At 40.6% G+C, this 26,116-nt stretch overlaps 4 protein-coding genes and 1 long non-coding RNA gene across 8 annotated transcripts; 4 read left to right on the top strand and 1 right to left on the bottom strand.

Moving 5' to 3' along the window:
* The first annotated feature begins 97 nt into the window (after nucleotides 1–97).
* Nucleotides 98–1,526, top strand: LOC104756335 (uncharacterized). The gene is made up of 3 exons (XR_762300.2): nucleotides 98–843; nucleotides 951–1,082; nucleotides 1,194–1,526. It is a non-coding gene; the product is annotated as an uncharacterized LOC104756335 (long non-coding RNA).
* Nucleotides 1,527–2,250: 724 nt separating this feature from the next.
* On the top strand, nucleotides 2,251–5,889 carry LOC104756334 (uncharacterized). Its single transcript, XM_010478912.3, has 16 exons — nucleotides 2,251–2,748; nucleotides 2,835–2,896; nucleotides 2,964–3,031; nucleotides 3,137–3,258; nucleotides 3,337–3,460; nucleotides 3,573–3,624; nucleotides 3,886–4,003; nucleotides 4,101–4,131; nucleotides 4,231–4,254; nucleotides 4,336–4,460; nucleotides 4,557–4,638; nucleotides 4,721–4,843; nucleotides 4,924–4,977; nucleotides 5,051–5,120; nucleotides 5,242–5,275; nucleotides 5,350–5,889. The coding sequence occupies exons 1-16, from the start codon at nucleotides 2,553–2,555 to the stop codon at nucleotides 5,679–5,681; spliced, it is 1,617 nt and encodes a 538-aa protein (XP_010477214.1). The 5' UTR covers nucleotides 2,251–2,552; the 3' UTR covers nucleotides 5,682–5,889.
* Nucleotides 5,890–7,501: 1,612 nt separating this feature from the next.
* On the top strand, nucleotides 7,502–11,730 carry LOC104756333 (protein IQ-DOMAIN 32). Its single transcript, XM_010478911.3, has 6 exons — nucleotides 7,502–8,226; nucleotides 8,571–9,146; nucleotides 9,317–9,496; nucleotides 9,595–9,654; nucleotides 9,768–11,211; nucleotides 11,315–11,730. The coding sequence occupies exons 1-6, from the start codon at nucleotides 8,137–8,139 to the stop codon at nucleotides 11,332–11,334; spliced, it is 2,370 nt and encodes a 789-aa protein (XP_010477213.1). The 5' UTR covers nucleotides 7,502–8,136; the 3' UTR covers nucleotides 11,335–11,730.
* A 260-nt stretch (nucleotides 11,731–11,990) lies between these two features.
* Nucleotides 11,991–15,435, top strand: LOC104756331 (zinc finger CCCH domain-containing protein 6). 3 transcript variants are annotated; one of them, XM_010478910.3, is made up of 5 exons: nucleotides 12,123–12,559; nucleotides 13,021–13,242; nucleotides 13,644–13,841; nucleotides 14,123–14,247; nucleotides 14,343–15,435. In XM_010478910.3, the coding sequence occupies exons 2-5, from the start codon at nucleotides 13,201–13,203 to the stop codon at nucleotides 15,205–15,207; spliced, it is 1,230 nt and encodes a 409-aa protein (XP_010477212.1). In that variant the 5' UTR covers nucleotides 12,123–12,559; nucleotides 13,021–13,200; the 3' UTR covers nucleotides 15,208–15,435. The 3 variants fall into 3 exon arrangements, with proteins under 3 accessions (XP_010477211.1, XP_010477212.1, XP_087350114.1); XM_087493988.1 differs by having other exon boundaries at nucleotides 12,135–12,559; nucleotides 13,021–13,350; XM_010478909.3 differs by lacking the exon at nucleotides 13,021–13,242 and having other exon boundaries at nucleotides 11,991–12,559.
* Nucleotides 15,436–15,566: 131 nt separating this feature from the next.
* LOC104756330 (auxin response factor 5) lies at nucleotides 15,567–25,276 on the bottom strand. 2 transcript variants are annotated; one of them, XM_087493987.1, is made up of 14 exons: nucleotides 24,483–25,276; nucleotides 24,235–24,350; nucleotides 24,033–24,131; nucleotides 23,891–23,947; nucleotides 23,655–23,810; nucleotides 23,539–23,571; nucleotides 18,423–18,477; nucleotides 18,255–18,345; nucleotides 18,007–18,171; nucleotides 17,800–17,922; nucleotides 17,505–17,716; nucleotides 16,262–17,427; nucleotides 15,983–16,173; nucleotides 15,567–15,885 (listed from the first exon to the last, which is right to left on the bottom strand). In XM_087493987.1, exons 1-14 carry the CDS (start codon nucleotides 24,610–24,612, stop codon nucleotides 15,759–15,761), a joined length of 2,721 nt encoding a protein of 906 aa, XP_087350113.1. In that variant the 5' UTR covers nucleotides 24,613–25,276; the 3' UTR covers nucleotides 15,567–15,758. The 2 variants fall into 2 exon arrangements, with proteins under 2 accessions (XP_087350113.1, XP_087350112.1); XM_087493986.1 differs by having other exon boundaries at nucleotides 18,423–18,485; nucleotides 23,550–23,571; nucleotides 24,483–25,217.
* Nucleotides 25,277–26,116: the final 840 nt, after the last annotated feature.

Genomic DNA, 26,116 nt, shown 5'->3' with positions numbered 1-26,116 from the left:
CTTAAATATCCATAGGCTTTTTTTTAATCCAATTTTCTCAGGTGGATTTGGTAAAGTGATAAGAGCTTCTCCAACGGAGACTTTTAGATGAAACTTTGAGAAGCTCTTATGCCAAATGTAATTAAAATTAAATCAAAAATGGTAAATATAACAACAACCGCCTCTTATTTAGGAGGTTCAAGAGCCGCCTCTTAATAGCGACGTGTCACTACATGGTTGGTTGGAATTTTTTTTTTTTGTCCGATCTCATCTCTCTCACGATGGCAAGTTCTTCTGACTTTGCTCGAAGAGATCGGCCAAGTGAAGAAGAAGAAGAGAGAGATTCTGTGAAGAAAATATCGAAGCGATCTATTACGGTTCATTGGCTTGAGGATTCTTCGTTCTTGTTTCGATCATGTTTGTATTTTATAAGTCTGTGCAAAGTTTTGTTCTCCCTCTTTGTGATTAACTTCAGAAATCTCATTTGGTATACGTTTCCTTTTTGTTATCATTTCTGCTAATCACATATGCTTGTGATTGTTGATTCTCTTTATATGAATTACTTCGCTTCAATAAAGGTATGTTAATATTTTCCTGGTGAAACCTGAAGCTTTACTGCTGCACTTGTTGATGGTGGTAACACGGTGTTAGTATTGTTGTCTGGATCTAACAAAAGTCCAAATTTGGTCTCTAATGGAAGTGGCATAAGTGAATCTTCTTCAGTCTCGGTAACTGGTTTCAGTTTTCTCAGTCTTTCCTTTGCTTTCTCAGCTGCTTGTAGAGCCTTTTCACTGCTTAAAGTTATCAGTTTCCATGGGTTTATGCTTACATGAAAACCTGGTTTCTTGTTGATCAGCGTGGAAGGTGAACGTTCATCTCCTTCAATCGTGTTTTTTTTTTTGTCTTTTCTGTTTTAGTTATGTGATCAATTTACCTTCCCCTTATCTGTTTATGCCTTTCTGATTTTGTAGTCTGCATATGTTCTATGGCTGCTGGATATGAATTTAGTATTATGCATAGGAGTTTGGATGTTATATAGTGGAGGTTCTGATTCGTTCTGCTTGCCTACACTCCCCTGTATCTGTACATCATAAGTTTGTGAGGTGGTTTTCTATGTTTGTTACTTCTAGTGTAGATTTCCGAGGAAGCATAAACAGACTTTTCATTAGGGAACTCATTGCCTAGTCTTATCTTTCTATTTTTCGTAAAAACAGATGAGAGTTCAGATGACACTCCTGGGGAGAATAAAGCAGCAATGGATTTCATAAAGTGGCTATTTGACAACACAATCGTTAAGGCCACAAAAGTGTTTGTGAAGATTACAAAGGTTAGGAGCGAGCTTTTCAATAGTTACAATGACGATGGTGTTAACAAGAAGGGGAAAGATACCAAATTCAACAATTGACTCGAGGAAAAGCTGATGACCTCGGTCCTCCTCTCCATTGTGGTCGTACTGGTCTTCTGATTTCTAGAGTCTGTACTTGCAACATTTTTATTTTGAAATTGATATTTCTTCAAAAATAAAAACCCCAATAAGAGTTTTACCATTGGAGAGGATAGTTTTAATTAACCTTCTAAAAGTTCTTATTTTTAAAAAGTACACAGTTTAATCTTAAAAAAATTTAAGAGGCTCAAAATAATAACTTACCAATGGAGATGCCCTAATTTTTTTCTTTTTAAAAGGTATACAATTCTACAGTAGTGATTTATTTTCTATTGTTTTCCATATTTTGTCTTTTTTCAGGTTGAATACAACATTTCCTAATTCAATCTGCTGATTTTTGTGCCATTATTTTTAATAAATAGCATACTGTATTCATTATTTACACACTTTTTTTTTTTTTTCTTTCTTGGCATGTAAAGAAACACAAAATAATAACATCCCTCTTCAACCTCCCTATTTTTGTCCACTAGTAAAACAAATAAAATTTAGCTAACAAATCATTTCACTTTCAACACCTTTAAAGAAAAGGAAAAAAAAAAAAACAGGGAGCGAGAAATATCTTTTAATTCCTTTATTTAGGAAGACAAAACTTTGTAATTTAATAGAAACAAGGAAAAAAGCACATTAATAAGGTAAAAAATTTTCCACACGAGTGAAGTGAACAAAACAAAAGATAGTGACGAAAAAAGAAAAAAAAGAGACAAAACGTTACACAAAAGCAAAAGCCAAAATGACGACGATGAGAGAAGAAAGCAAAATATTAACGATTTTTATAAATTAATATTTTTAAAAAAAATAATGAAATCTCTTCAAGTAATCTCTTACTCACTCTAGTCTTTTTATATACTTATATTTTTTTTCACCTCACTTTATCTCTCTCTCTTTATTTTTTTTTGCTTCTTTCGTTTTAGTTCTCTCTTCTGTACTTTTTAATATTTTTGTTTTTGTGTGTTCCATTAGGGTTTCTGAATTTGGTTCTCCCATTTTTTTTCTTCAATCCTCTCTGTCGTCGCCTCCGATCTGCTCAGTCAGTATCACTAGCCGTTGTTTTCCCGCCAACTTTTAAGCTTCCTCCGATTCGCCGCGTCTATTGGATCTAGGAAATTTTGAAAATTTTGAAACAAAGCTTATGGCAGATGCGATGAATTCGTCGGTGGCGGAGAAGAAGAAGGAAGAGGAGAAGGGAGGAGAGCTATTGTTTTGTGGTGCTACGGCTTGGGATATCGTTGGGAAACGCAAAGGTGGGATGGAAGGTAACTTGGTCTCTCCTACTCGTTTAAGGCCTCTCGTCGGCATTAACATTCGATTCGTCGCCTCTGGTTGCGGTAACACTTCCTCTTCTTCTCACTCCCTGATGATATTTGGAGAAATCGATTTCCCTAACTGTGTTTTATCTGCTGTGTAAATGTAGCTTCGTTTCATTGTGTGGCATTGGACGTTGAAGGTCGTTGCTACACCTGGGGACGCAATGAGGTAATGCTCTGATCCATCTTCGTTACTACTTTGTATAAGGTTCTCTAATGTGAAATTGTATGTTTAGAAAGGACAATTAGGCCATGGAGATATGATCCAACGTGACAGGCCAACAGTTGTGTCAGGGCTATCTAAGTGAGTTTTTTTTTTTTCTGTTTCCTTGCTAGATTGATCAAGCATTGAATTGATATGTAGTTAGGCATTGAGCTTTTTTTTTTCCTTGTGCTGTTTATATTGAAGGCACAAGATTGTGAAAGCGGCAGCAGGGAGGAACCACACGGTAGTGGTTAGTGATGATGGCCAGTCACTTGCTTTTGGATGGAATAAGTATGGGCAGTTGGGTTCGGGTTCAGCCAAAAACGGTATGAGAAACTCTACTTTATATCTGCTTGTGTGTCTTTACCGTTCTAATGTTATGAAAATTTGTGTTTTTTTTACAGGCTTTGTTTCTGTAGAAGTTGAATCGTCGCCTCTTCCCTGTATTGTGTCTGATGAGGTTACGAACGTTGCTTGTGGGGCTGATTTCACTGTGTGGTTATCATCTACTGAAGGAGCCTCTATACTGTATGGTTTCTTCAGTTTGGTCTAGTCTGTTATTTTCGGATTTTCTTTTGCCAGGTCTTATTTTAGTCAGACTTCTTGCTCAATTTCAGAGTGTTTGTTTGTTTGTTTATAGGACTGCCGGTCTCCCACAGTATGGTCAACTTGGTCATGGAACTGATAATGAGGTAACTTAGTTATCTGCACACTTTAGATGTGCAACCAATGCATTTTTCAACTTTTGTCTCTTACCTGTAGCTTATTTTCATGTGTGAATGTTTTGTGGTTATTTGAAACTTCCAAATAAGTTTTGAGCTCTTGTTATTTGAAATTTCTAATGTATTGATTAGTTACTTTAGCCTTTATGAATTGTACTTGCTGAATAATTAGGCAAAATGTCTCCATCATTTACTTTAAACCAAATTACATTGTTTGTGTTTTCGTTTCAGTTCAATATGAAGGATAGTTCAGTCAGACTCGCCTACGAAGCTCAGCCACGTCCCAAAGCCATCGCTTCTCTTGCAAAGGAAACCATTGTCAAAGTTGCATGTGGAACAAATCATACTGGTATGAACCATATTTCTGTCACTCTTCTCTGTCCTCAATTTTTGTCTTTCAAGGAAGCTAAATACTCATTCTGATAATTAATTTTTCCCTTAATCAGTGGCCGTAGATAAGAATGGGTTTGTCTACACGTAAGTAACATATCTGTTCAAATTTTTGGTTACTTTGAAAATCAAAACTTCAATATTTCTGATGCATCAGCTGCTAATATCCTTTAAAACATATGACAGGTGGGGCTTTGGTGGATATGGAAGGTTGTTACTGGCTCATATTTAAGTTTTGTAGATGGAAATTAACTTCCTCTTCCTCATGAGATGTTTGGTTACCAATTTCAGGCTTGGACATAGGGAGCAGAAAGATGAGTGGGCTCCACGCCGTATTGATGTGTTTCAGAGGAATAATGTTTTGCCTCCTAATGCCATTCTTTCTGCTGGTGCTGCAAACTCCGCTTGTACCGCTGGCAAGTGAATCTAACCTGAACTGTCTTTTTACCTCGTGTCAGTCTTCAGTTCCTGTACTTAAAATTAAATTTAACTTGTTTGGGTTTTCATTTCAGGTGGAGGACAGTTATATATGTGGGGAAAGATAAAGAACAATGGTGATGACTGGATGTACCCTAAACCTATGATGGATTTAAGGTTTGTCTAATCAGATTCCAGTATTCCACCGATTGATATATTGCTTTTTGATAATTAATGTAGCATTATTCTTTCCTCACAGTGGTTGGAACTTGCGTTGGATGGATTCAGGAAGCATGCATCATTTTGTTGGTGCCGATAGTTCTTGCATAAGTTGGGGTCATGCTCAGTATGGAGAACTTGGTTATGGCCCCAACGGTCAAAAGTAGGCCACACTATAACTAACTTTTCGCTTAAAAACCACATACGATTATCATTATAAACCCTGCTTCTTTCTCGTTTCAGATCCTCTGCAGCGCCAAAAAAAGTGGATATGCTCGAGGGAATGCATGTAATGGGGTGAGTTTCTCAAGTGTTTGCCTCAGAGGAAATTGGAAGTTTTTCTGAACTCCTTGTGTATGTTTTTCTGTAGTGTGGCATGCGGGTTTTGCCATTCAATGGTCATAGTTGACAGAACAGATATCGCTGATCGGCTTGAGCAGGTAACAAAAGCAAGAGAGTCAGTTTAATTGAGCCCTCAATAGAAAGCTCAAGATGATACTTCTCTTCCAGGTTTGGTATTTCCTCATCTGTTTACTTACGCTATTAATTTTTTTCTTGCAGCTCGAGATCTATGACGGCAAAGGATCATTAGAAGGTATATTCACATTAATATTATTAATCCCCTACACAATTTGAACATTTCTTGATTTATTTGATTGTTGTGTGCAGAGATTGTAGAAGAAGTCAAGGAAGAAACTTTGGCACCGAAGCAACAAGCTGCGAAAAGAGGTGCTGCTTCTAAAAAGAGGAAAGCATCAAAAGGTTCTTCTGATTCTGAAGAAGACAGTGATGAAGATAACAGCGACAAGGAGAAGGAACCTCATGGTAGTGATGCGGACAGTGACTACAGTGAAGATGGAGAAGAGGCCAATGGCAAGAAACAGAGCACTCGTGGCAGGGGACGTGGCCGTGGAGGACGTGGACGCGGCGGCCGCACCGGTAACGGAAAGGCTCCGCCGGTGAAGACCGGTGGAAGAAGAGGAAGGCCACGTAAGTCTTAAAACTACTGACTCTTAAACTTCGATGTGGTTTCTTTTTAACAGTTTTTGTTTCTTTCTTCACACAATGAGATACTCATAATCACTTTTTAATTTTTTTCATTAAACATTTGTTCAAGTATAATTCCCTGTGGAATTTTTATCGGCTTCTGTATTTTAATGTAAACCACATCGAATGATTTATTTCTAGAGATAACGTTTTCGATATTCAGAATTCAGATTTTTCTCAGAAAAAGAAAAAGAAACTGCTTCGGTTTTGTCCTTTGCTGACTTGTGATGGCATGTGATGGCATGACATGAAGCATGTGTTTTGCTTTTTGTATGAATCATTGTGTATTTTTGTAGTTATTATGTTTATGCTTAGATTCATAATCCGCTCCTATAAATTTGTTATTTACTGAGATACTTGATACTTAAAATAGAGTTTTTGAAGATAATGATGTTGTAAAAATGGCGTTCTGTCGGTGAGTGCGACAAAAACAGTGAAATGAGTTTGCACGATTGAGATAATTTGACTTAAGACGGAAGCAATTAGTGATGCTTCTTCTGATTTAAAATATTAGTATAATCCCACTTTAGGTTTGGTCTTCAGGTTAATCATATTGGTCAAGGTCGTGAAAGGTTTGTTTCATCTTTCACACGCAAGCCCTGAGAGTTTATCGCTTAAACTTTCTAACACTTTGAAATTCAACCACCTTTGGCTTTTAGTTGCCGACTACGGGCTTCCTTTGTTAACGTCTTCGTCTGCATTTAGTATTTGCATTAAATATATGCATCATAAACCTATTAAAAGTGGTATAAAAGAAAAAAAAATGAGGAAATAGGTGAGGTCAAACTCTTTTGTACGAAGCGTCAAAGTCTGAAACTGTTGATATTTTCTTTTTGACGTGATCATTAATCTTAGGGTTACTTGTATAATATATCAGTCTTGGTGTAGTATACACTATTCAGTAGAACAGAGTCATGTAACAAAAATGAAAATGAAAGAAAACATAAGAAAAAGATCAGGCAGTGGGCTATATGTGACACTGTCACAACGTTGAGAGTAATAATTTACCATCACTTTCAGAATAGACCCACAACTTTGATACGTTATACTTTTTTTTGTCGTAAAGCTACAAAACAAAACAAATACATATGCTGACCTAGCTGGCAGTACTGTGAATATGACACGTGGCAAAAATAAAGACAAAAAGGCATGTCAATGTTACAATGAGTAGTGGTTAGGACTTTGATCAGTTTGGTAACAGAGAGATACCCCACACCTTCCATTACCTCTTTCAAAGCCACGGTTTTCCTTATTTTTTTATCCCTTTATCTGGCCCACTATAGGCCCACAAAGCCCATCTATTCTAGTATCCAATTTTTTCCTCGTTGTTTTTTTTGCTTTAAATCGAATAATATACATACTTGCAAATAAATAAAAGATGGAAATGGTAACAAAGAAGAAAGTAGTTAACCTGCCAAGATAAGAATACTAAATAGATAAAGGAAAAGCTTAAAGAAACAACAATTTTCTATAAGTAAGTCTTTTATACTTTTTAATTACACAACATATCATTGTCACTATTGCTTACACTGCAAATATAGATTTTTTTTTTATCTAACATATTTACGTCTTTAAACCAAATGGGTTTTTGAGAGATTCACAATTTAATAAACAAAGCTATATATAAAAACCCCACATATAAAAGGGGGAAAGAAAAAGAGTTAATAAAAATCCCCAAAGCGATCAGAGAGAACAAAAAAAAAAAAAGACATGAAGCACATGACAGTCACATGCGTCTTATTATTATTAGGTGAACCAACATTATCGACTTGTCATAATTGAATAATCCCCCACTAATTTCATAATTCATTTCCTCAATCAATCCAACCGTTGTTTTTTAGTACTTCTCTAAAAACAGGAAATACATAACAATTTTTTTTGTGTGTGTGTGTGTTACATTTTTTAGTTTGTTATACATGATTTTTTTTTTAACCCATATATATGATGAATCGAATTCAAAAGCATGTAATGTGAATTTGTTGTTACTCTAGTAATTTAATTTGTTGTTACTCTAGTAAAATCGCTTACTTTATTTTTAAAGAAAAAAAGAAAAAGAAAAAAAAAAATTAAGAGAGAGGAGAGGAATAAGAAAATGGGAGTCATCACGAGAGAGATCTGACAGTGACAGCGTAAAATCGCTTTAATTGGCACCTCAACGGACAGAGAAGAGAAAGGACTGGCGGATTCCAAATGCGAGACTTGACCGTATTTTAATCTCTTTCTGTATTCCGCTCTCTGAGTTCCTCTCTCTCTCTCTCTCTGCTCCAATTTCCAACGACACCTTCTGAGTTCTCTCTCCCTCTCTTTACTGATCCAACGTCATATCCCACTCCGAAGAAGAAGAAGATAAAACGGTCTTCTTATCCTAGTCGTCTTCTTCTTCTTTTTTTCTAAAGAACAGAACAATCCATGGGAAGATCTCCAGCTTCTTCTTGTCTTCGTATCATCGCTTGCGCCGGCGGTGATGATGCCGCTGAACCTAACGCCACCTCCGCCGAGGTTTTTTACATTTTTCCTTTTTCTTTTTTAAAGGCTTTACAGTCCTCGTGATACTGAAGAAGTTGCTAATTTAGGATCTGAGTGTTTCTAAGTGTCGTAGATCTGTTTTATTGTGCTTCCGTCAGTGTCTGGTCTGATTTTTTGGAAGTTCTGAGTTTCTAATTTTTGTCTACTTAGGTTTTTTTTTTTTTTTTTTAATATATATAATTACAACTTAGGGTTTTGTTTTTTGTCCGTTTTGATCTTGTTAGGTTTTAATGGTTTTGTTGTGTTTTTATATAGCCTCTCTGTTATGAAATGTGAGATTAAGATTGTGTTGAAACAATTTTTGTTTATGGATGTAGAACAAGAGCTCTGGTGGTGATAAGCGTGGATGGAGTTTCAGGAAGAAATCTGGGAAACAGCGTGGGTTGATCACTAGTGTTGTCTCTGAGACTGAGACTACTACTCCTGCTTCTACTCGGACTAGAGAAACTCTTGAATCTGCTCTCCTTAAATCTCCTTCTCCTGACAACAACAACTTTGTTTCTGTTGATGAAAAGAAGACTAGTCAATTACCTGTTGTTACCTATGTGGCTGAACCTGTGGATGAGAAAAAGAAACAGTCTGCTGAGAACAAAACCGTGGAGAAGGAGGAGGAGCAGATTGACGGAAAAACTGAGCTACCTGTTCTTGTGGAATCGAAAGGGACTGAAACTGAGGAGGATGATTTCATTGGAACTGATCATTTGCAAGGACCAAATGCTGCTGATGTATCCACGGTAGAGAAAGACATTATTACTCCCGAGGTTGACAACGCTAGTAAGGTTGAATCGAAAGAATCTGAAACCGATGATGTGGTGATACTCAGAAAAGAAAGTGATGAAGATGATGATGAGTCTGCTATCGTTATCATCCAAGCTGCTGTTCGTGGATTTTTGGTATGGTCTTGTTTCCTTTACTCTCCTGTGATTTCTTTATTATTAAGGATGTGAAGAAGCTTTCCGTAACTCTGTGAACTTGTCAGAGATGTTAACATATTCCCCCCTGTTGTTGAGGAACCGTCCTGCAAACTATTCTTACTGGGGTGTTGTTATATATTGAACTCCAGGTGCGAAGAGAACTTTTGAGGAGCAAGAAAGTTATTAAACTTCAAGCTGCAGTTCGTGGCCACCTGGTTAGGAGCCAGGCCATGGGATCACTGCGTTGTGTCCAAGCTATTGTCAAGATGCAAACAATGGTTCGTGCTCGTCATTCCACAAAAGATGGTAGCCGTGTTTCAGCAATCTCGGTAAGGTTTCAAGATGGCTGAATTATGTTACAGTATCACTTTGTTTCAGAGTTCAGTAAGTCAAACAATCTGTGGACTGATATTGTTTCTTGTTTCAGGACAAAGTGGAAGCAAATGCAGCCGCACAAAAGCTTCTCGAAAACAAGTTTGCTAAGCATGTATGTATTTAAACCTTGTTTTAGTTCATTCTGACTAGCTATTCAAGGTTTATATTGTGATAGCTAAACTCGGTTTCTTGTTATACTCATTTTATTACATATTTGGTTTATAGCTAATGGAGTCAACTCCCAAGACAAAATCAATCAGCATTAAATGTGATCCAACAAAACCTAGCTCTGCTTGGAACTGGTTGGAGAGGTGGATGTCTGTTCCAAAACCTGAGAAGACTTCAAAAGCAGATGTGACAACGGAAGAGCAACAGTTGGAAGAAGCACAAAGTGTTAAAGTATCACCTCAAGTTGACTTGCTGAACTCTGACACGACGGTAGAGACCAAAACTGAAACTGATTTGTCAAGCTATGAGTCAAGTAAGCTAGCAGCCCAGCTATCTGAGACAGAGAAAATGAGCCAGTATGATTCACCAGAAGCATCAGCGGAGCTCTATTATGACTCAATCCAGTCTCAACTACCTGCTGCTAAGGAACCAGATTCTTCGCTCGAAGAGCCTGAATATGTTGATGGACAGCCTAAACATTCTTTGAAGCGTAAGGCGAGTAATCCTTCTTTCATTGCCGCACAGTCGAAGTTTGAGGAATTAACTTCATCTACTGGTTCAAACAATGCAACACTGTCTTCTAAAGATGGTGTGTTGGGTGAAGAAGGAAAAACAGATGTAGATTCACCAGACACTACAAACACTAAAAAGGATCACTCTCTGGAAGATGTTGCTGCAGCTGAGCTCAGTGGATCTGAGTGTGGCACCGAACTCTCTGTAACTTCTTCCCTTGACACACTTGAGAAGAAGTCAGACACTGAGGGTGCAGAGTCCAAGGTAGAAGCAAAGCTTTTAGAGGATGACACAGATTTTAACACAGACCAAACAGAGTTGATAGAAATTGATGTTAAAGATGAAACATCATTGGCTACTGTAGAGGACCCTAAGGAGAAAGTTGAGAATGCTATGGTCGAAGTTGGAAAAATTTCAGAGACACAGCACGAATCGGTCATTAGTACACCAGATTCCAAAAAGAGACGGGCTGAAGATGAATCAGGACCTCAAGCCTACCCGTTACCTGAGGAAGCTTTAACTCCGATGACAATCTCAGAATCTCAGGCAACACCGGCAAGCCAAGCATCTTCTTCAGTCAAAGCAAGAAAGGGAAAATCCGAAAAGAGTGGTTCGAGCCAAAAGAGGAAAGTTAGCAAGAAAATAACATCAAGCCCCAAACAAGAAACTGGTACCGGCGGTGAGGCTACAGCAGAACAAGAAGAAGGCAAGGAACCAAAAAGCGGGAGAAGGAATTCTTTCGGGTATGATCAAGAAGCAAGAGAAAGCAGCGGAGGCAAGAACTCTCTTCCTCGGTTCATGCAGCCAACACAGTCGGCGAAGGCCAAGGTTCAAGAACACAACTCACCAAGATCAAGCCCTGATCTTCAAGAAAGAGATGTTGTTTCAGTCAAGAAGAGGCATTCATTGCCTGGTGTTACCAATGGGAAACAAGGTTCTTCTCCTAGAATCCAACGGTCTGCGTCTCAAGCACAACAGGGAACAAAGGGTAAGTAAACATGTCTCTTCCTATAGTTTTCCTTTGGAATCACTCTTCAATGTTTTTTAAAAAGCTGAGCATTGTTTGATTTTGGCTTTGTTGCTTATTACAGATAGAAAATGGCAGAGGTGAGAGCCGACCCGACTGCGACAGAAATCTGAAAAGACAAAATCTTAGGAGAGACTTTGGGTAATTTGGAACACATTTGATTATTGGTATGGTTTTTTTAAAGACAATCCTTAACTCTTAGTTTCAGACAACTAAAGTGACACAAGTGCAGAGAGGAAGAACGGAGAGTGAGGATAGTCTCTTGTATAGAGTCATTTTTCTTTTATTAAAAAAAAAAAATTGTTTGATTTTTGTGGCTAAGGAATTTTATGTGGTTTGGTTTGGTGTTGTTTTTTTCGGACATAACCTACTCAACTGAAAGTGAAGCTTGTCGTGAACAATGGGATTGGATTATATTGACTTCAACTTTTAAAAGTCGTGTAATAATATCTTTGAATATTGTTTATTTTTCTTCCAAAACTCTCCCTTGTGGTGTATAATTCCATGTTCTATGTATAATTCCATGTTAAAGAACATGATTCTAAGTTTAAAAGATGGCTTATTCACTTGGCGAAAAAAAAAAAGGAAAAAAAAAATGGATTATTCACTTACAACAACAACAACAACAACAACAACAACAACAACAACAACAATAGGACCAACCTCAAACATGTGTTTTATCAACTTGCCATAACGTAAGCGTTGGTGATAACTACGAGTCAATGGGACTGGCTGCTATTGACTAATATGTTTCCAAAAATAAGGGTCATAATGGAAATACAGTAAACTGTATGGATAATTTTGGAAAAATGCAAAAGGTTGAGGGTGGGGGAAGGTGAAGGACACGTGTATAATAGGCGGATGAAAGAAGGAAAAAAAAATCTGAGAGGACAGATAAAATGACGAAGGTGACCAGAAGAAGAAGAAGCCAGAGGATCTAGGGCTTCACAATCTGCTTCCATCTCTCTTTCTCTCCCTCTATCTCCATCTCGACGGATTTAGCATGCAGCTTCATAATTTCGTTATCTTTTCTTCTTAATTTCCCCCTCACATCCTCGATTTGTCAAAAGTTTTCCTGAGAAATTAGGGTTTCTTTCTCGATAGCTTTGGATGAGAGAATGATGATGATGATTGGTTCAATCTAAAGAGTTGACTAAATTTATTGGGGATTTTAAAAAGGGCAAATTTGGACCTTGCTGAATCAATTTCTTGGAAAAAGAATATATATATTTTTTAGATTAGAAAGAAGTGAACTATGCGGGCATTGCACAAAAGGGTATCGTGGCCTCCAGATTTTAAACTTTGTCAGGTAAACAACGAAAATAATAATGACATTTCAGTTCACTGGAATCGTGGAATTTATTGATTGATGCTTCGTTTTAGCTCCCCTTTCGATTATAGATTTCTTAAATTAGCTGATTGCAAATGGTTTATGATGATGACTGGGAACTTCAGGACAATGTGTTGTTGGTTGTTGCTGAATCTTTGTTTTGTTCTGTGGTAGGATTCAACTGGTGTTTGTATTCCACACATGATTTGAGGAACTTTGATTGTTTATAGTGTATATCTGTGCTCTTGTTTTTAGATTATGTATTTGCCTGCAACTTGTTTTTAGTTCTTGGGAATACGTGTGGAACCATGGTGATAAACCTGCCAATGAGTTATCTCGAGCTCTTGGATTGGAGTACTTTATCAACTCTGCTCTCTTTCTTTCTTTTTCTTGCGTCATAGTCTAAAATTATTTGCCCATTTTTTGCTTCTTTGGATAAGGGGGCTAATCCTCAGATACACATCCAGTTTCATCATGGGATGGTCAGGCTTAAACATCTTACTCATGACATCAATGTGGTCAAGTAGTTCAGTGATGAGGTTTCCAAGAGAATGAACCAAGAAAAATCTTCAACAAAGTATTCGGCATGGTGAAACGTTATCCACTTAACAGAGATTCAAATGCTGTCATTTGCAACGTGTTTGCTGATGGAAAATACTTTGGTAAGATAGCTAGGGGATGGATTCGTTCTCCAGCTAATTTTCTTATTGGGAAGGGGGAGGAGGAGGATACTACACAGAGGAATATCACCATTCTCCAAATTATTTCATGTATACATGGTTTGAAAAGTAGTTGATTGCTTAGGCTGTTGTGGACTATGCGGTCCTTTTCCTATACTTTACCACATTGACTGTTCCTGTAACACGTTAATGCTGAGAAAGCCCTTTTCCTCTTTCTTTGGATTGTATGTTTGAGATAACTGGTCCCAATATATTCATGTATAATTGTACTTTTTGTGTGTAGTGATTCTTGTTATGAGATTCTAACTAGCGTTATTTTGATCATCATTCTCTAAGGTTCTTGTGTACATGTCAATTGACAATGTGTTTCTCATGTTGAACAGGTACGGCTGTTCATATCAGAGGATTCACCTTCACAAGTTGGATCAGAGTCCCAAGATCACCTGCAAGCGAAGTCATCTTTTGCTTCACATCCGGGTGATGATAATCTACCACCTGGTTTTGGTGGACCTCTTTCAGCCAATGAGCCACAGATTAGGTTATCAGACATAGCAGTAATAAAGTGGAAATGCTCTGTCCGGGTGAGCTCTCGGATCACACTCTTTAAGCCTTATTTGTTAGCTAGAGAATCATTACATCTTGGAAAGTACTAATTGCAACTGTCCCAAAATGCCAAGATATTTAGTTTACACTTCTAGTTAACATATTTTTCCCCTCTGTTTCTCTGGAATTATATTAATTGTCTAGCCAAAGAAATATTAAAGGTCCTTTAAAATGATAAGCATACGAATCAGTGGTAAAATATGGGCGTACGGTGCTCTTGGTTGGTATCCTCATGTTAGTTGTATTTCTTGTCTTGCAGATTTTGCTAGATGAGGAATGGAGAGTGGTTGCAGGGGACGAAAGCAAAGAAGTGGAAGCACAAAATCAGAGGGAATTGAGAGTTCTTGAAGCATTCTATCCTGGCGCATCATCTATTCCTTCAAAGTCCGGATCTATCCCCTCTATATTTGTCCAACACATACATATGCATATTTACTTTTGTCTTGACTTGGGGTCTTTTCTTAAACTAATATCTGCAGCCCTTCGGTTCCAGCTGATGTTGAGAACTCACATTATGATGATCAGCAAACCATTGTCATACCAATTCTGCCTGTAGAAGATGATGACATAGCGACGGATTCAGCATCTGATCTCCCGACCCAATCTGGCACGAATGTTGGAACAGAGCCATCAATACCCAATCAGAACACATCAACTTCTTCAATCCTCCCTTCAGGGTCAGATATAATGGCTGCATTATCTGCAATCTCAAACATCAAAGAACAAGGAAGCAGCATGATTGACCAAGATTTGCTTATTAAGATCCTAAGCAATCCTAAGTTAGTCGAGAATCTTGTAGCAAATAGTGGCAGTGCAGGTTCAGTCTCCTCCAACGCAAGTGTCCTCTACCCATCTTCAACCCATGAAGCCAATGGAGTAGTTACCACAGCACCTGCCTCCAATGGACAATTTTACCCTCAGCCAATGGTAACACAGTGTCCTCCCATGGTGTATCCTCCTCCAGCTCCGTCAGACCAACATAATTATGGAGCACCACCCGCAAGAGATGCTAGTTATTACAAGAACCTGATTCAGCAACATGGCGGGGAAAGACAAGAGACGCCGCCAGTTCAACCACATCTCGGTTTTCGTTACAACCTCCCACCTGGAGGACCTAACCAAGAGATGATAAATAGCAATAATAATAACCAGAGGCCAAGGGATTCAAAACCCAAGATAATGAAGCCTTGCATGTACTTCAACAGCACGAGGGGTTGTCGCCATGGATCCAACTGTTTATACCAGCACGATGCTACACCTTACCAGCCAAGGAATCCAAACAATGGTAATATCAACACTTCTGAGATGCAGAGTGCGAAAAGAATGAGATTTGACAGAGACTGATGCAGAATTAGCATACCACACATGCTTTTTGCCTCTTGGTGTGAGATGTTGTTGTTAGCAGCAGAGCAAATTTTCTCTTTTCTCTTGCCTGGCTTTGCTGCTATATATAAGTTTTATATACTTTTGAAATCATTTCTTAGTTTTATGCTACAGATGTAGAATTAATCAGCGCGTTTTATTTCGCTCACCATCACAGTAGTAATTATACTATCCCTAGTTTTTTCTTGAGATGATTTTCGACACATTTATCTTTTACCATTGTGCATAAAACAGAGTATAATCTTTCCCTTGAGCTTTCCTCTGATTGTAAAATTAAGACAACAATGCACGGAGTAACTGTTAACTTTTTGATCTCATTCTGTCTAAGTTAACTGATTCATTCATTCATCACTCTACTACATAATATGAAAATAGTTTCAGGTTTCAAATCGGAACAACACATCAAATGCTTACAACAGGATGGTTTATCCTCTACCAGTTCGAGAAAAGAACAGTTTCTTTCTCTCGCTTTTCTTACAAATAAACAGGATATCTTTTTTTTATCGCTACATTTATGAAACAGAAGTCTTAAGATCATTAATGCCTGCGCTGTTCAAAAGCTTCATCCCCTCTTCACTCATCTGCTGGACCTCTGTTGGCGACAGTATCCTTATGCACCTTACGCATCCCACAAACTCTCTGCACAAGTTTATGTAGTCATGTAAGGAAAACTATTGTAAGACAGAAAGTGAGGTGAAGTTAATGGGATACACATGACAGAGAGAGAGAGACTTACTCCCATGGATCATCTCCTACAAGCAGAACATCACTCTCATAATCAACATATACAAGCTTCCAACCCGAGCTTTGTGGGTGAGTTAGGAGTCCTTCCAATCCAAACATGCACTCAATTGCAGATTTTAGCTCCTCGTAGTCTTTGAAGCTTGTGACATCAATTGACCTCCCGACTGACCCGGTTTTTTGAACCTGCCAAGTCAAATCCCAAAGATTCAAATCAGTTTGTGACACCATAAAATGTATTCTGTGTGGAATGAAAGAGAGGTAAGCTTTTTACCTTAGTATAGGTTCGGACGCGAGGTGTTGCAAGTTTCTGCCATGATGAGCCTTTACTATTTTGCAGAAGACTACTATCATCGAAATCAACATTGCTTGATGATGTACCAGTTCCTCCAGAGTTATCTGGAAAATCTTGGCGGGAGAAGGCCTGTGAGTCTGCAAAGCTAGCTGATGTGATTTGCGACTGAACATCTTGAGCAAAGCTATTGTTGTTGTTGTTGTTTCCAACCAAACAACTAGAAGGGTGGTTCTGGAAATCGGTTTCTTTGATGGCACAAAAATCATCAAGAACTGTGTTTGAGAGTGGTGGATCCAGAATGTTGCTGTTTGTGCTATTGCTCATACACATATTCTGACTACCATAAAGGTCCTGCTGCATCAAGGGACTGAACTGGTCAAACTTGAGACCGTTCAACTGATTGTCCCACACATCGTGAAACAGCGGTGAGTTTGTTGAATCCGGTAACACAACAGCTGAAGAATCTTGGGAGGATAGCATGAAGGGTTGCTTGTATGATCCGGCAAGAGACTGGAAGGAAGAGACTTGTGATGTCAGCTCATCAGTTTCCAGGAAAGAAAATCCATTTATTGGATCAGACTGTGGTGGGTAAATCTGTTGGCTAAGGTCATCAAGGTCAGCTTGTACAGGAGAAGAAGCACCCGGTTTCTGAATTTGCTGATTAACCTTTTCCTCATTACACACTGTGGCTGTTGTCACCTGGCTCACCTGTTCTACTGACTGCTCAAGTCCATGCTGAACTCTTCCAGAACTGCAACCAGAAAGTGTTGAATTCTCAGGTTTTGCAGGAGCACTCATACTCTGTGACAGATTCTGTTCTTGGCCACTCGTATTGGAAGCAGATGGGTTCACTGTTAGCTTGCTTTCTGGCTGCACCATCTCAGATTTCTGGTTCATCATCATTGGTTGGCAGGGTTGATGCATCTTCATATCACCTAGCAAACATCCATGCCCCATTACAACATTCTGCTGCATCTCAGACATGAAAGATGGTACGTTTTGGTTGTTGTGAGGTCTCATCATCATTTTCATAAGCTGCTCTGAAGCCATATTAGGGTAAGATGCGTAAGGCATAATCCCGTTTGCAGAATCAGGAACACGGATAAGAGGCCGTTTTATCAAGCTACCCCATTCGGTTTCACCTGCTGCAAATTTCAAAACAATGATGTGAGGTTCCAAAAATCTCATGTAAAGAACACCAAAGGCACACTTTTTCACTAACCAAAGTAAGATGGATGGAGCTGACGTTTGAGTCCTGAGGTCAGTGAAGGAAAAATGAAGAGACTTTCAGGTGTTTCGATATCCCACGGACTGACTCGAGTAGGCTTATCGTTACAGCCAGGCTCATCCCATTCAACCTGAAGGTTACGCCACTTAGAACCAGGCCATCTCAATGGATCCAGATCGCTGATTCCAACTATGGTTCCCATGTACCTAAATACACAGCAAATGGCTAAGTGAACAACCAAATTTGAACAGTAAATATAGAAAGGTTTGCAGTTTTACAGATCACTTACCTTCGTTTCCCGGAATCTTCAGTTTCAAACATCATTCCAAACCTCATACCAACTGAAAGCTGAGACCCACATATAGCCTTGCGGTACTTAGCAAGAGGGATCACAAACTCTGCTGGACAAGCCCTGAGAACAAACACAAGGAGTTATTGTTAGAACTTCAAATATACTTTTAAAATCTTTGAAAGTTGAAGCTGCTTTTGAGCTAACCTTGGATTATAGAATATCAAGAAAGGAGTGCGGTTTGCAGTTGCGTGAGCAGCAGCAGCAAGAACACCAATATGCATACTATCCGCTGAGAGAACTGACGAAGGAAGAGCTGTTTGTTGGCGATTGGCACGCCTCACACCAACCATTAGTTGCGACTTCTCATCCCTTTAAATGGCGAATAAAAGTCAGAAGTTAAGTAACCCCAGAATGACAGTAGCCAAAATGACTTAATAGCCAAGATTTTTCACCTGATGAACAAAACAGAATCCCCAGCTCTTAATCTTTTGGATCCAACAAACAGACTCCATCCTGTTGTTAAGAGATGCCTCTTTGGTTGCCCTGAGAATGTAATCAAGAACTGAGATTAATACCAACTCAATCTAAACAGAGAAAGAGACAAAATCTAGTGGTTTTACCTCGATAAATATGGCGAAATGTCCAAGTATTCTCATGCAGATCTCTAACTACAAGCTCTTGTGATGTGAACGCCGGACGCGGTCGTCTGCCGAGTCGCACGGACGGACGGACGGAGACGAACGATGGCTAGCGAACCGAGTAAGAAACTCGACCTCGGTTGACTAGGAAGAGATGGGGCGAAAGGGAAACACAACTAACGATCGGTTTGACCGCGGTGCGATAGAGATGATATGGTTCGAACGGCGGTGTACACGAGCGGTGGAAAGCGTCGTACGCCGTCTAGAGAGATCGATCCCGGATCGGTCTTTCTAGGGTTTCTTTCAAGCCCAGTCCCGGACTAAGATGCGAGAAAGAGAGGGGAGACAAGAACACAAAGAATCTCTCTTTGGGAAAAGTTATATTTTATTCAAGTCTGCCTTTTACAATGAGGGTTTAGGCCTTTATATAGGAAGGCTTACAAATGGGAGACTCTAAAACCCTAGACACGCGGCCAGGATCTCATCCTTACACTTGGCCATAAAGCAAAAGCAAAAGTAAAACAAAGGAAAGACCAATCCAACGGTCATAGAAGGTTCAAGAAGAAATTCAAAGGAAGGGAAGGGAGAGAGATAGAAAAGCCACGTCATTGGCTGGACGCGGTGATAGGATCTTCACTTCCTTGGCTCCTAAACTTGTCAATGATTGTTTCCAAGTCATGAGCCAAGCGGGAACGAAGTGGAGATGCACTAGAGTTCGCTGCCTCGTTAAAACCTCTTTGGTAAACCCATTGGGACAAACCCAAAGTAGGGAAAAGAGTACAGCTCCTTCTAATGACTTAGGGGCGTCTTCACGCTTGCGCGATGGTGAAGACTCGCGAACTAAGCTTCCCAAAGCTGGTCGCAACTCAAGGCTCTTAAGTGGTGATGCTAGCCATGAGCCATTGGTGTGAGGGTTGAAGCTTGGATTGCAAAGCCCATTAGATGACTTTACTTGCTCCTCCTTGATGATCCTTGGAAACTAGTTGGTACCGCGCATCACTAGGAAGGCCGGTTCCAAGTTGTCGATAAGTGTCCGAGAGGCGTCCAAGTGTTGTCCGAGAGGTGGTTGAGAGACGTCCGAGAGAATCGAGTGTTCACGGCCGAGTGGTCGATCCCGTGATCACATCATTCCCTCCCTCTTATAGAAGTTTTGGCCTCAAAACTTTGCTCATCACCTGGATCAAAAAGGAAAACCCAAATCAGCAGCATCAAAAGGCCAACCGCGGTTTAATTTACCGGGATCAAAAGGAAACAGTAAGGCCTTAAGAGAAAAGGATAGGACTTCCCCGGTAAGGCCAGCGGCACTGGTCGCTCGGATCCCTTCATGAACCGTGGTTGCTTGCTGAGACTCTCCAGGATGCCACACATAAGTTTGATCCGCACCAAAGTTGGACAAATACATCGCCATATGACCTTGTGCGGTAACGGCCTTGGCGCTAAGGGTGGAGAAGGATGGCACGGTATAGGCGACTCCCAGCTGGAGCTTACTACTTGAAGTAGTCATGGACAATACCGAGTGAAAAGATCCATCAATGGCCATCTCCGGTGGCCTAGCTAACTTGGAACTCCCCATTACCGAGTGATTACCGGATATGACTTCAATTGCGCGGCCAGAATCTCCTTGGACTTCGGTTGATGGCTCGGTACGCGTCCTGGGTAAGGATTCGCGTACTATGGTCGGCTCCGGACGCGGCGGTCGAGTGTCGGTTAAGCCTCGATCGAGAGCGGTAAAGAGTTTTCCGTGGTCTGCGTAATGACCCGAACTTGGACCTCCGAGTGTAAGAACTTGTCGGTCTGGGGGCTCGGCTGGCTTCTCTACGATTCCTCCCGAGTTAATGACTTCTTCTAGACAGACTTGTCGATCGAAATCACGTCCTAGGCTCAGCGTACGGTTAGCTTGCGTCGTTGGTGCGGCGTTCTCAATCAAGTCGGTATTCGGCTTGTTCCGCGTCAAGTCACCTTGTTCCGGCTGATGAAGAACTCGCGGGACTGGTGTTGGTACAGTTACAAGGGCCGAGTGTTGGTGCCGTGATGATTTTCCCTGGGTGTAAGATCTCGCTGCCTGGCCCAACATTTCTCCAAGGTGTTGGAGTTCAGATCGGATAGAGATCAACTCGTCCGTGAAATTTGGTGCTCCGGGAGATTGCGCTGGCTTCCTTGCGGTCTGCTCCCTTGACTTAGTCCGAGAAACCACAATGCTCGCCTTGGCTTTATCTCGGTCGCGACTTGACGGATTGATCGGTGTTGCGCGTGGTGACCAGCTCGGAAGTCCTTGGTTCCGAGTGCGGCAAGCACTTGACTTGCTCGATGATGCGTGCGATGGAAAGGTTGGGATTGCTCGGGTGCAACTCGAGTATTCCTTCCGCGGCTCTCGATGATATGCGGACGGCGTATAGTAAGAACCCAGGTCATCATTGTCGGAGTCATCATAGCGGTTCGACCTTGGCTTGTTATAGCGCGTAGCTCGGGACATAGACGGCCAATAGCAGTCTGGTGATCCATGCTCGTGTTCCTCTAGTTCCGAGCCTTCTTCAAAGTCCTCTTGGTACCAAGACGCGTTCTCGGTAGTCGCTGGCTCCGGATCGGTACCAGTGTGTTCGTCGTTCCATGGCTCGTCCTCGGTGACCTCTTGCTCCGGACCAAAGTCATGATCTTCATCGTACCATGATCCCAACTCGGAATCGTTTCCGTCAAAATCCATGCTTGATCAGTATTGAATCGAGTGTTGCATACTGATCGCGGTCTTGGAAACGAAGTATGGTCGATGGTACGGACGGCTGTCGGAGATCGTCGATGGTACGGACGACTGTCGGATTTTGTCGACGGTACGGACGACAATCGGTGGTCGGCGTCGGTATGGACGACGATATAGATGGCTGGTACGGACGGTTCGTACGGACGGCCAACGATGGTCGGACGTCGGCACGGACGACTGAGACGGACGGCTGGTACGGCAGCTGACGATGTTCAGATGGCGGTACGGATAGCCGGCACGATTGGCTGATACGGATGGCCGATGATGTACGGTCGGCCGACGGGGGTCGGTCGATGACACAGTCGGCTGGTGCGGCAATGGTACGGACGGCCAACGGTTATCGGACGTCGGTACGGATAGCCGGTGTGATCGGCTGATACGGAAGGCCGATGACTCGTCCGGTGGCTCGATAGTGATCAGACGATGATACACAATACGCGATAAGGGCTTGGACGATGATACGCGGGTGATGATACGTGCTCTGGACGGTGATACGCGGATGGCTCGATCGGTACTCGGTCGTGACGTGGCGATGGTACCTCGTCAAAGCAAAACGAATATTCGTGAGCAAAAACGCGTCCAAAACATGATGGATAAGATATTTATCTAGGCAGTCAATGATTGAGGACAGCAACACAAGATGACAAACTATGACTAAGCAAAAAGAAACCTACACGCGCCTAAAAGCAAACTCACGCACAAAAAGCAAAACTTTTTGGGACCACAACACAAACCCAAAAGCAAACGCGCTACTTTATCGATCTAACAAGTCCTAGGCAAGAACTATGACGAACAAAACTCAGAAATAAACAAAGCGACGACTCAACAAACGATCTATCGAGGAAACTAAGCATAAAACAAAAACTATCGGACCTAACGACGCTAAAGATGAAACTAATGAACCGCAAAGACACAAAAACGAAAGCTTTAACAAAGGAAGGAGTTTCTGGGTTAGAAAGACACAACCTTTGAGTCAGGAGCTTTTAGAGCTCTGATACCAAACTGATGTGACCGCCGGACGCGGTCGTCTACCGAGTCGCACGGACGGACGGTGGCTGCGGACGGACGGAACGAAACTCTCTCGAGCCGAGGAATTTAGATGAGGCTTTCCTCGGACAAAGCTCGGAGATTTGAATCCAGTAAGGAAACAAACGGTGGATGCGAGAGATGAGCTGAAACGAACGAGCGGATCGAGAGATCCGGCCTTTGGTCTCGGCTTCGGTCGAGCAGTCTCGGTCGCGGTACGGACGATGCGGAAATCGATTCCCGGAGTTTGAAGGTAAACTGCGGGAACGGCTCTCGGCAACGCGGCGGTAAGAATCCTTGGTGATGCGGTAAGGATTCTCGGTGATGCGATAAGGAAGGTGGAGTGGAAGCGAAAGTACAACGAGCGGTAGGAACCGGACGTGATACGGTAGAGAGGGACGCGAAGGTGGTTTGATGCGACGACACACGGGAGATGGCTCGGCCCGTGATACGGTCAACTAGTCGATGTCGAACCCGGTTCGAGATCGGCTAGGGTTTCTCGGTAGTCAAGTCCCGGACTTGGACTAAGGAGAGAGGTGAGACAAGAACAAGATTCTCTCTTGTGAAATTTAATTCAATACTTCAAGTCTGCCTTTTACAATGAGGGTTTAGGCCTTTATATAGGAAGGCTTACAAATGGGAGACTCTAAAACCCTAGACACGCGGCCAGGATCTCATCCTTACACTTGGCCATAAAGCAAAAGCAAAAGTAAAACAAAGGAATGACCAATCCAACGGTCATAGAAGGTTCAAGAAGAAATTCAAAGGAAGGGAAGGGAGAGAGATAGAAAAGCCACGTCATTGGCTGGACGCGGTGATAGGATCTTCACTTCCTTGGCTCCTAAACTTGTCAATGATTGTTTCCAAGTCATGAGCCAAGCGGGAACGAAGTGGAGATGCACTAGAGTTCGCTGCCTCGTTAAAACCCCTTCGGTAAACCCATTGGGACAAACCCGAAGTAGGAAAAAGAGTACAGCTCCTTCTAATGACTTAGGGGCGTCTTCACGCTTGCGCGATGGTGAAGACTCGCGAACTAAGCTTCCCAAAGCTGGTCGCAACTCAAGGCTCTTAAGTGGTGATGCTAGCCATGAGCCATTGGTGTGAGGGTTGAAGCTTGGATTGCAAAGCCCATTAGATGACTTTACTTGCTCCTCCTTGATGATCCTTGGAAACTAGTTGGTACCGCGCATCACTAGGAAGGCCGGTTCCAAGTTGTCGATAAGTGTCCGAGAGGCGTCCAAGTGTTGTCCGAGAGGTGGTTGAGAGACGTCCGAGAGAATCGAGTGTTCACGGCCGAGTGGTCGATCCCGTGATCACATCATCTTGTGTTGGCGGCTGTGCTGTGTAGTCCTGTAACGTTATCATACATAACAGAACCAGCAGTTAAAGCAACAGGAACATATGTTTTTTTCCTAAGGAAAAGAGGGACTTACCAGTGGTGGAAATAGCTTCTCTGCAGCTCTACGTGGCACGGAGAAACCTCCATGTGTGCTTGTGTCACTTGCAGTAAGCGTTTTGCAGAAGAACTCAGCCGGATGCTTACTTCTGCTCAGCAGCCCAAAGTCTGGTACAGGGAACACATCTCTCTCCTGATGCACAAATCGTTTAATACTCATTCAACTTCGAAATGAGTCAGTAAAAGAAACAAAAGGAAGTTGAGAGAACTTACAGAGTGAACTGGCTGAAGACTCATCTGAGCATAGATTTCGTCGCTGTCTTTGTCTGCCTATCAAAATGAAACAAAACTATTATCAAGAATAAATCATAACTAGTTGCACATGAAGCAATTGAAAAAGTTTGAAATGGCTTACATGAAGAGTAACATTATGTACTTGACACATCAACTGAGATGGAAGGTTTGGGTAATTAGGAACTTGTGTTGTTGCTGATCTTCTGGTTGAAACAGCAACCTAAATCAAAAGTAAACAAGAAAAAAGTTCAAACCTTTGAACATAAGCTTACAAGATCTAGTGAGCTAATGTGTTTGTTGAACCTTAAGACACACAAAGTTACCTGTTCGCTATGACCTTGTGAGAAGTAGTACACTAAGCTCCCAACTTGAGGTAGACAAACCAAAGGGCCTGCACAAGCGTGCCATAGCTCCGAGTTTATAACGGTCTTCCTCGTTCCTGAACATGTTTGAAACCAAATTTTCAGGGGAAAGAAACAAAATTAAAATATGCATTCCTATAAAGTTTGAAACTTTATCTCAGGTTATTCAAATTTCTCAAAAACCCTTAAAGGAAGAAAGAAGATGATACCTGACTGATCCTTTAACAGCTTCATCTCTTCAAGCAGAGTAGATTGAGATGTTGTTGTTATTGTTGTTCCTCCGTTAACCAAACCACTAGTTTTCATCTTGTCCTCAACACAAGCCAATGAAGCCATCATAGAGAGACTTGTAATGTTTCAGTTAGTCTCTCCCACACTCAACACTAGGCTTTAGAGCAAGACTCAGATTTTTTTTTCTTTTTTCTTTACAAACTCTTCATTGTTATTATTATTATTAATATTATGTTTTCTAACACAAGAAGAAGAGACAAAGGGCCCTATTTGGAAGGAGCAAAGAGGCTAGAAGATAAATCCAGAAAACAGAAGAATTAAAGACAGAGCCATTTCATGGAATCTGGTTTTTTTTTGGTTAAGAAAACTCCAAATTCGAAGGACAAAAACCCTTACACATGACAAAAACAGAACGGAGGGGAGAGAGTGGGAGGGAGATTAAAGAGAACATACAAAAAGGGACTACACACAGACAAGCATGTCTCTCTTGTGGGGCTCTTGCCTCTTCTCTTTCTCTCTCTCCACTCTTTTTTTCTCAGACCAAATTCGACCCTTCAATGAAGAAGAGAAACCAAAGGTGCCATCATGAAACAACAACACAGTTTCTTTCTTTCTTTCTTTCCGGATGCAAACAAGAACAAGAAGCAATTTAGAGAGAGACAAAAGCCTTTAAAATGTTGTAAAGAAACAAAAAAAAAAAAAAAAAAAAAAAACTTTGCTTTCTTTTTTATTAAATCTCTCTGGAAAAAACCCACATTTTTAATTTTCTTCTTCTCTCTCTCTACATGTAACTGTAAGTATATAAGCGTGTATGATGAGTATAATAACAATAATAATAATGTGTATAAATGTTTAATTTTTTTTTGCTTGGAAATGGGAAAGAGTGTGCATGCTCTTATCCTGCGCTTAAAACTTTCTGTATATGGCGATGCCGTTGCAGCTTTAGACTCTCCTAACGAATAATATTATTATTTTTATTCTTTCCCAATTACTAATATTTATATCTACTATGGAGGAGTAAAAAATTAATTAATGTGTGAGAACAGTTTACGTCAAAATTTAATAAAGTAGAGTAAGCACACGTAGGGGGGTGTATTCAACTTAACATTTTAAGTGATTTGTGTGAAACTTACAAATCCTATGTTATTCAATCATGTATTTTAAAAAGTCTATTAAAATCCACTGTTATTGAACTGATGATTTAAAAATCTACTTTAAAATCTACTGTTATTCAAAATAGTTTGTGGATTTGGATTTTAATGATTTTTGAGATTCTGGAGGATTTAGGTGGGATTTGTTTAGTTAAAAATAAAGAAATCCAAATCTCATGGTTTTATGTGGGATTTGAAAGAATTTTACAATAAATCATATCAACTTCCCTAAAATCTTTCAAAATTCCAAATTTTCTAAATCTCATCAAATCTTCCAAAATCATAGTTTCAATACACCTCCCGTAATCTCTGATACGCACAGAAACGTAGTTGAATGTACAAGTACTTTCAATGCTTATGTTATAAGGTAGATCATCAATAAAGCTTTTTAAATTAGTACCATGAGTGACGACTCTATCTATATGTATATTAATATATGCATAGATACTTTTACAAATTCA

Source organism: Camelina sativa, chromosome 17 (assembly GCF_030686135.1).
Source record: "Camelina sativa cultivar CO46 ecotype springtype chromosome 17, ASM3068613v1".
NCBI classification, from domain to species: domain Eukaryota; kingdom Viridiplantae; phylum Streptophyta; class Magnoliopsida; order Brassicales; family Brassicaceae; genus Camelina; species Camelina sativa.
This window is presented reverse-complemented; position numbering and strand designations above follow the sequence as displayed.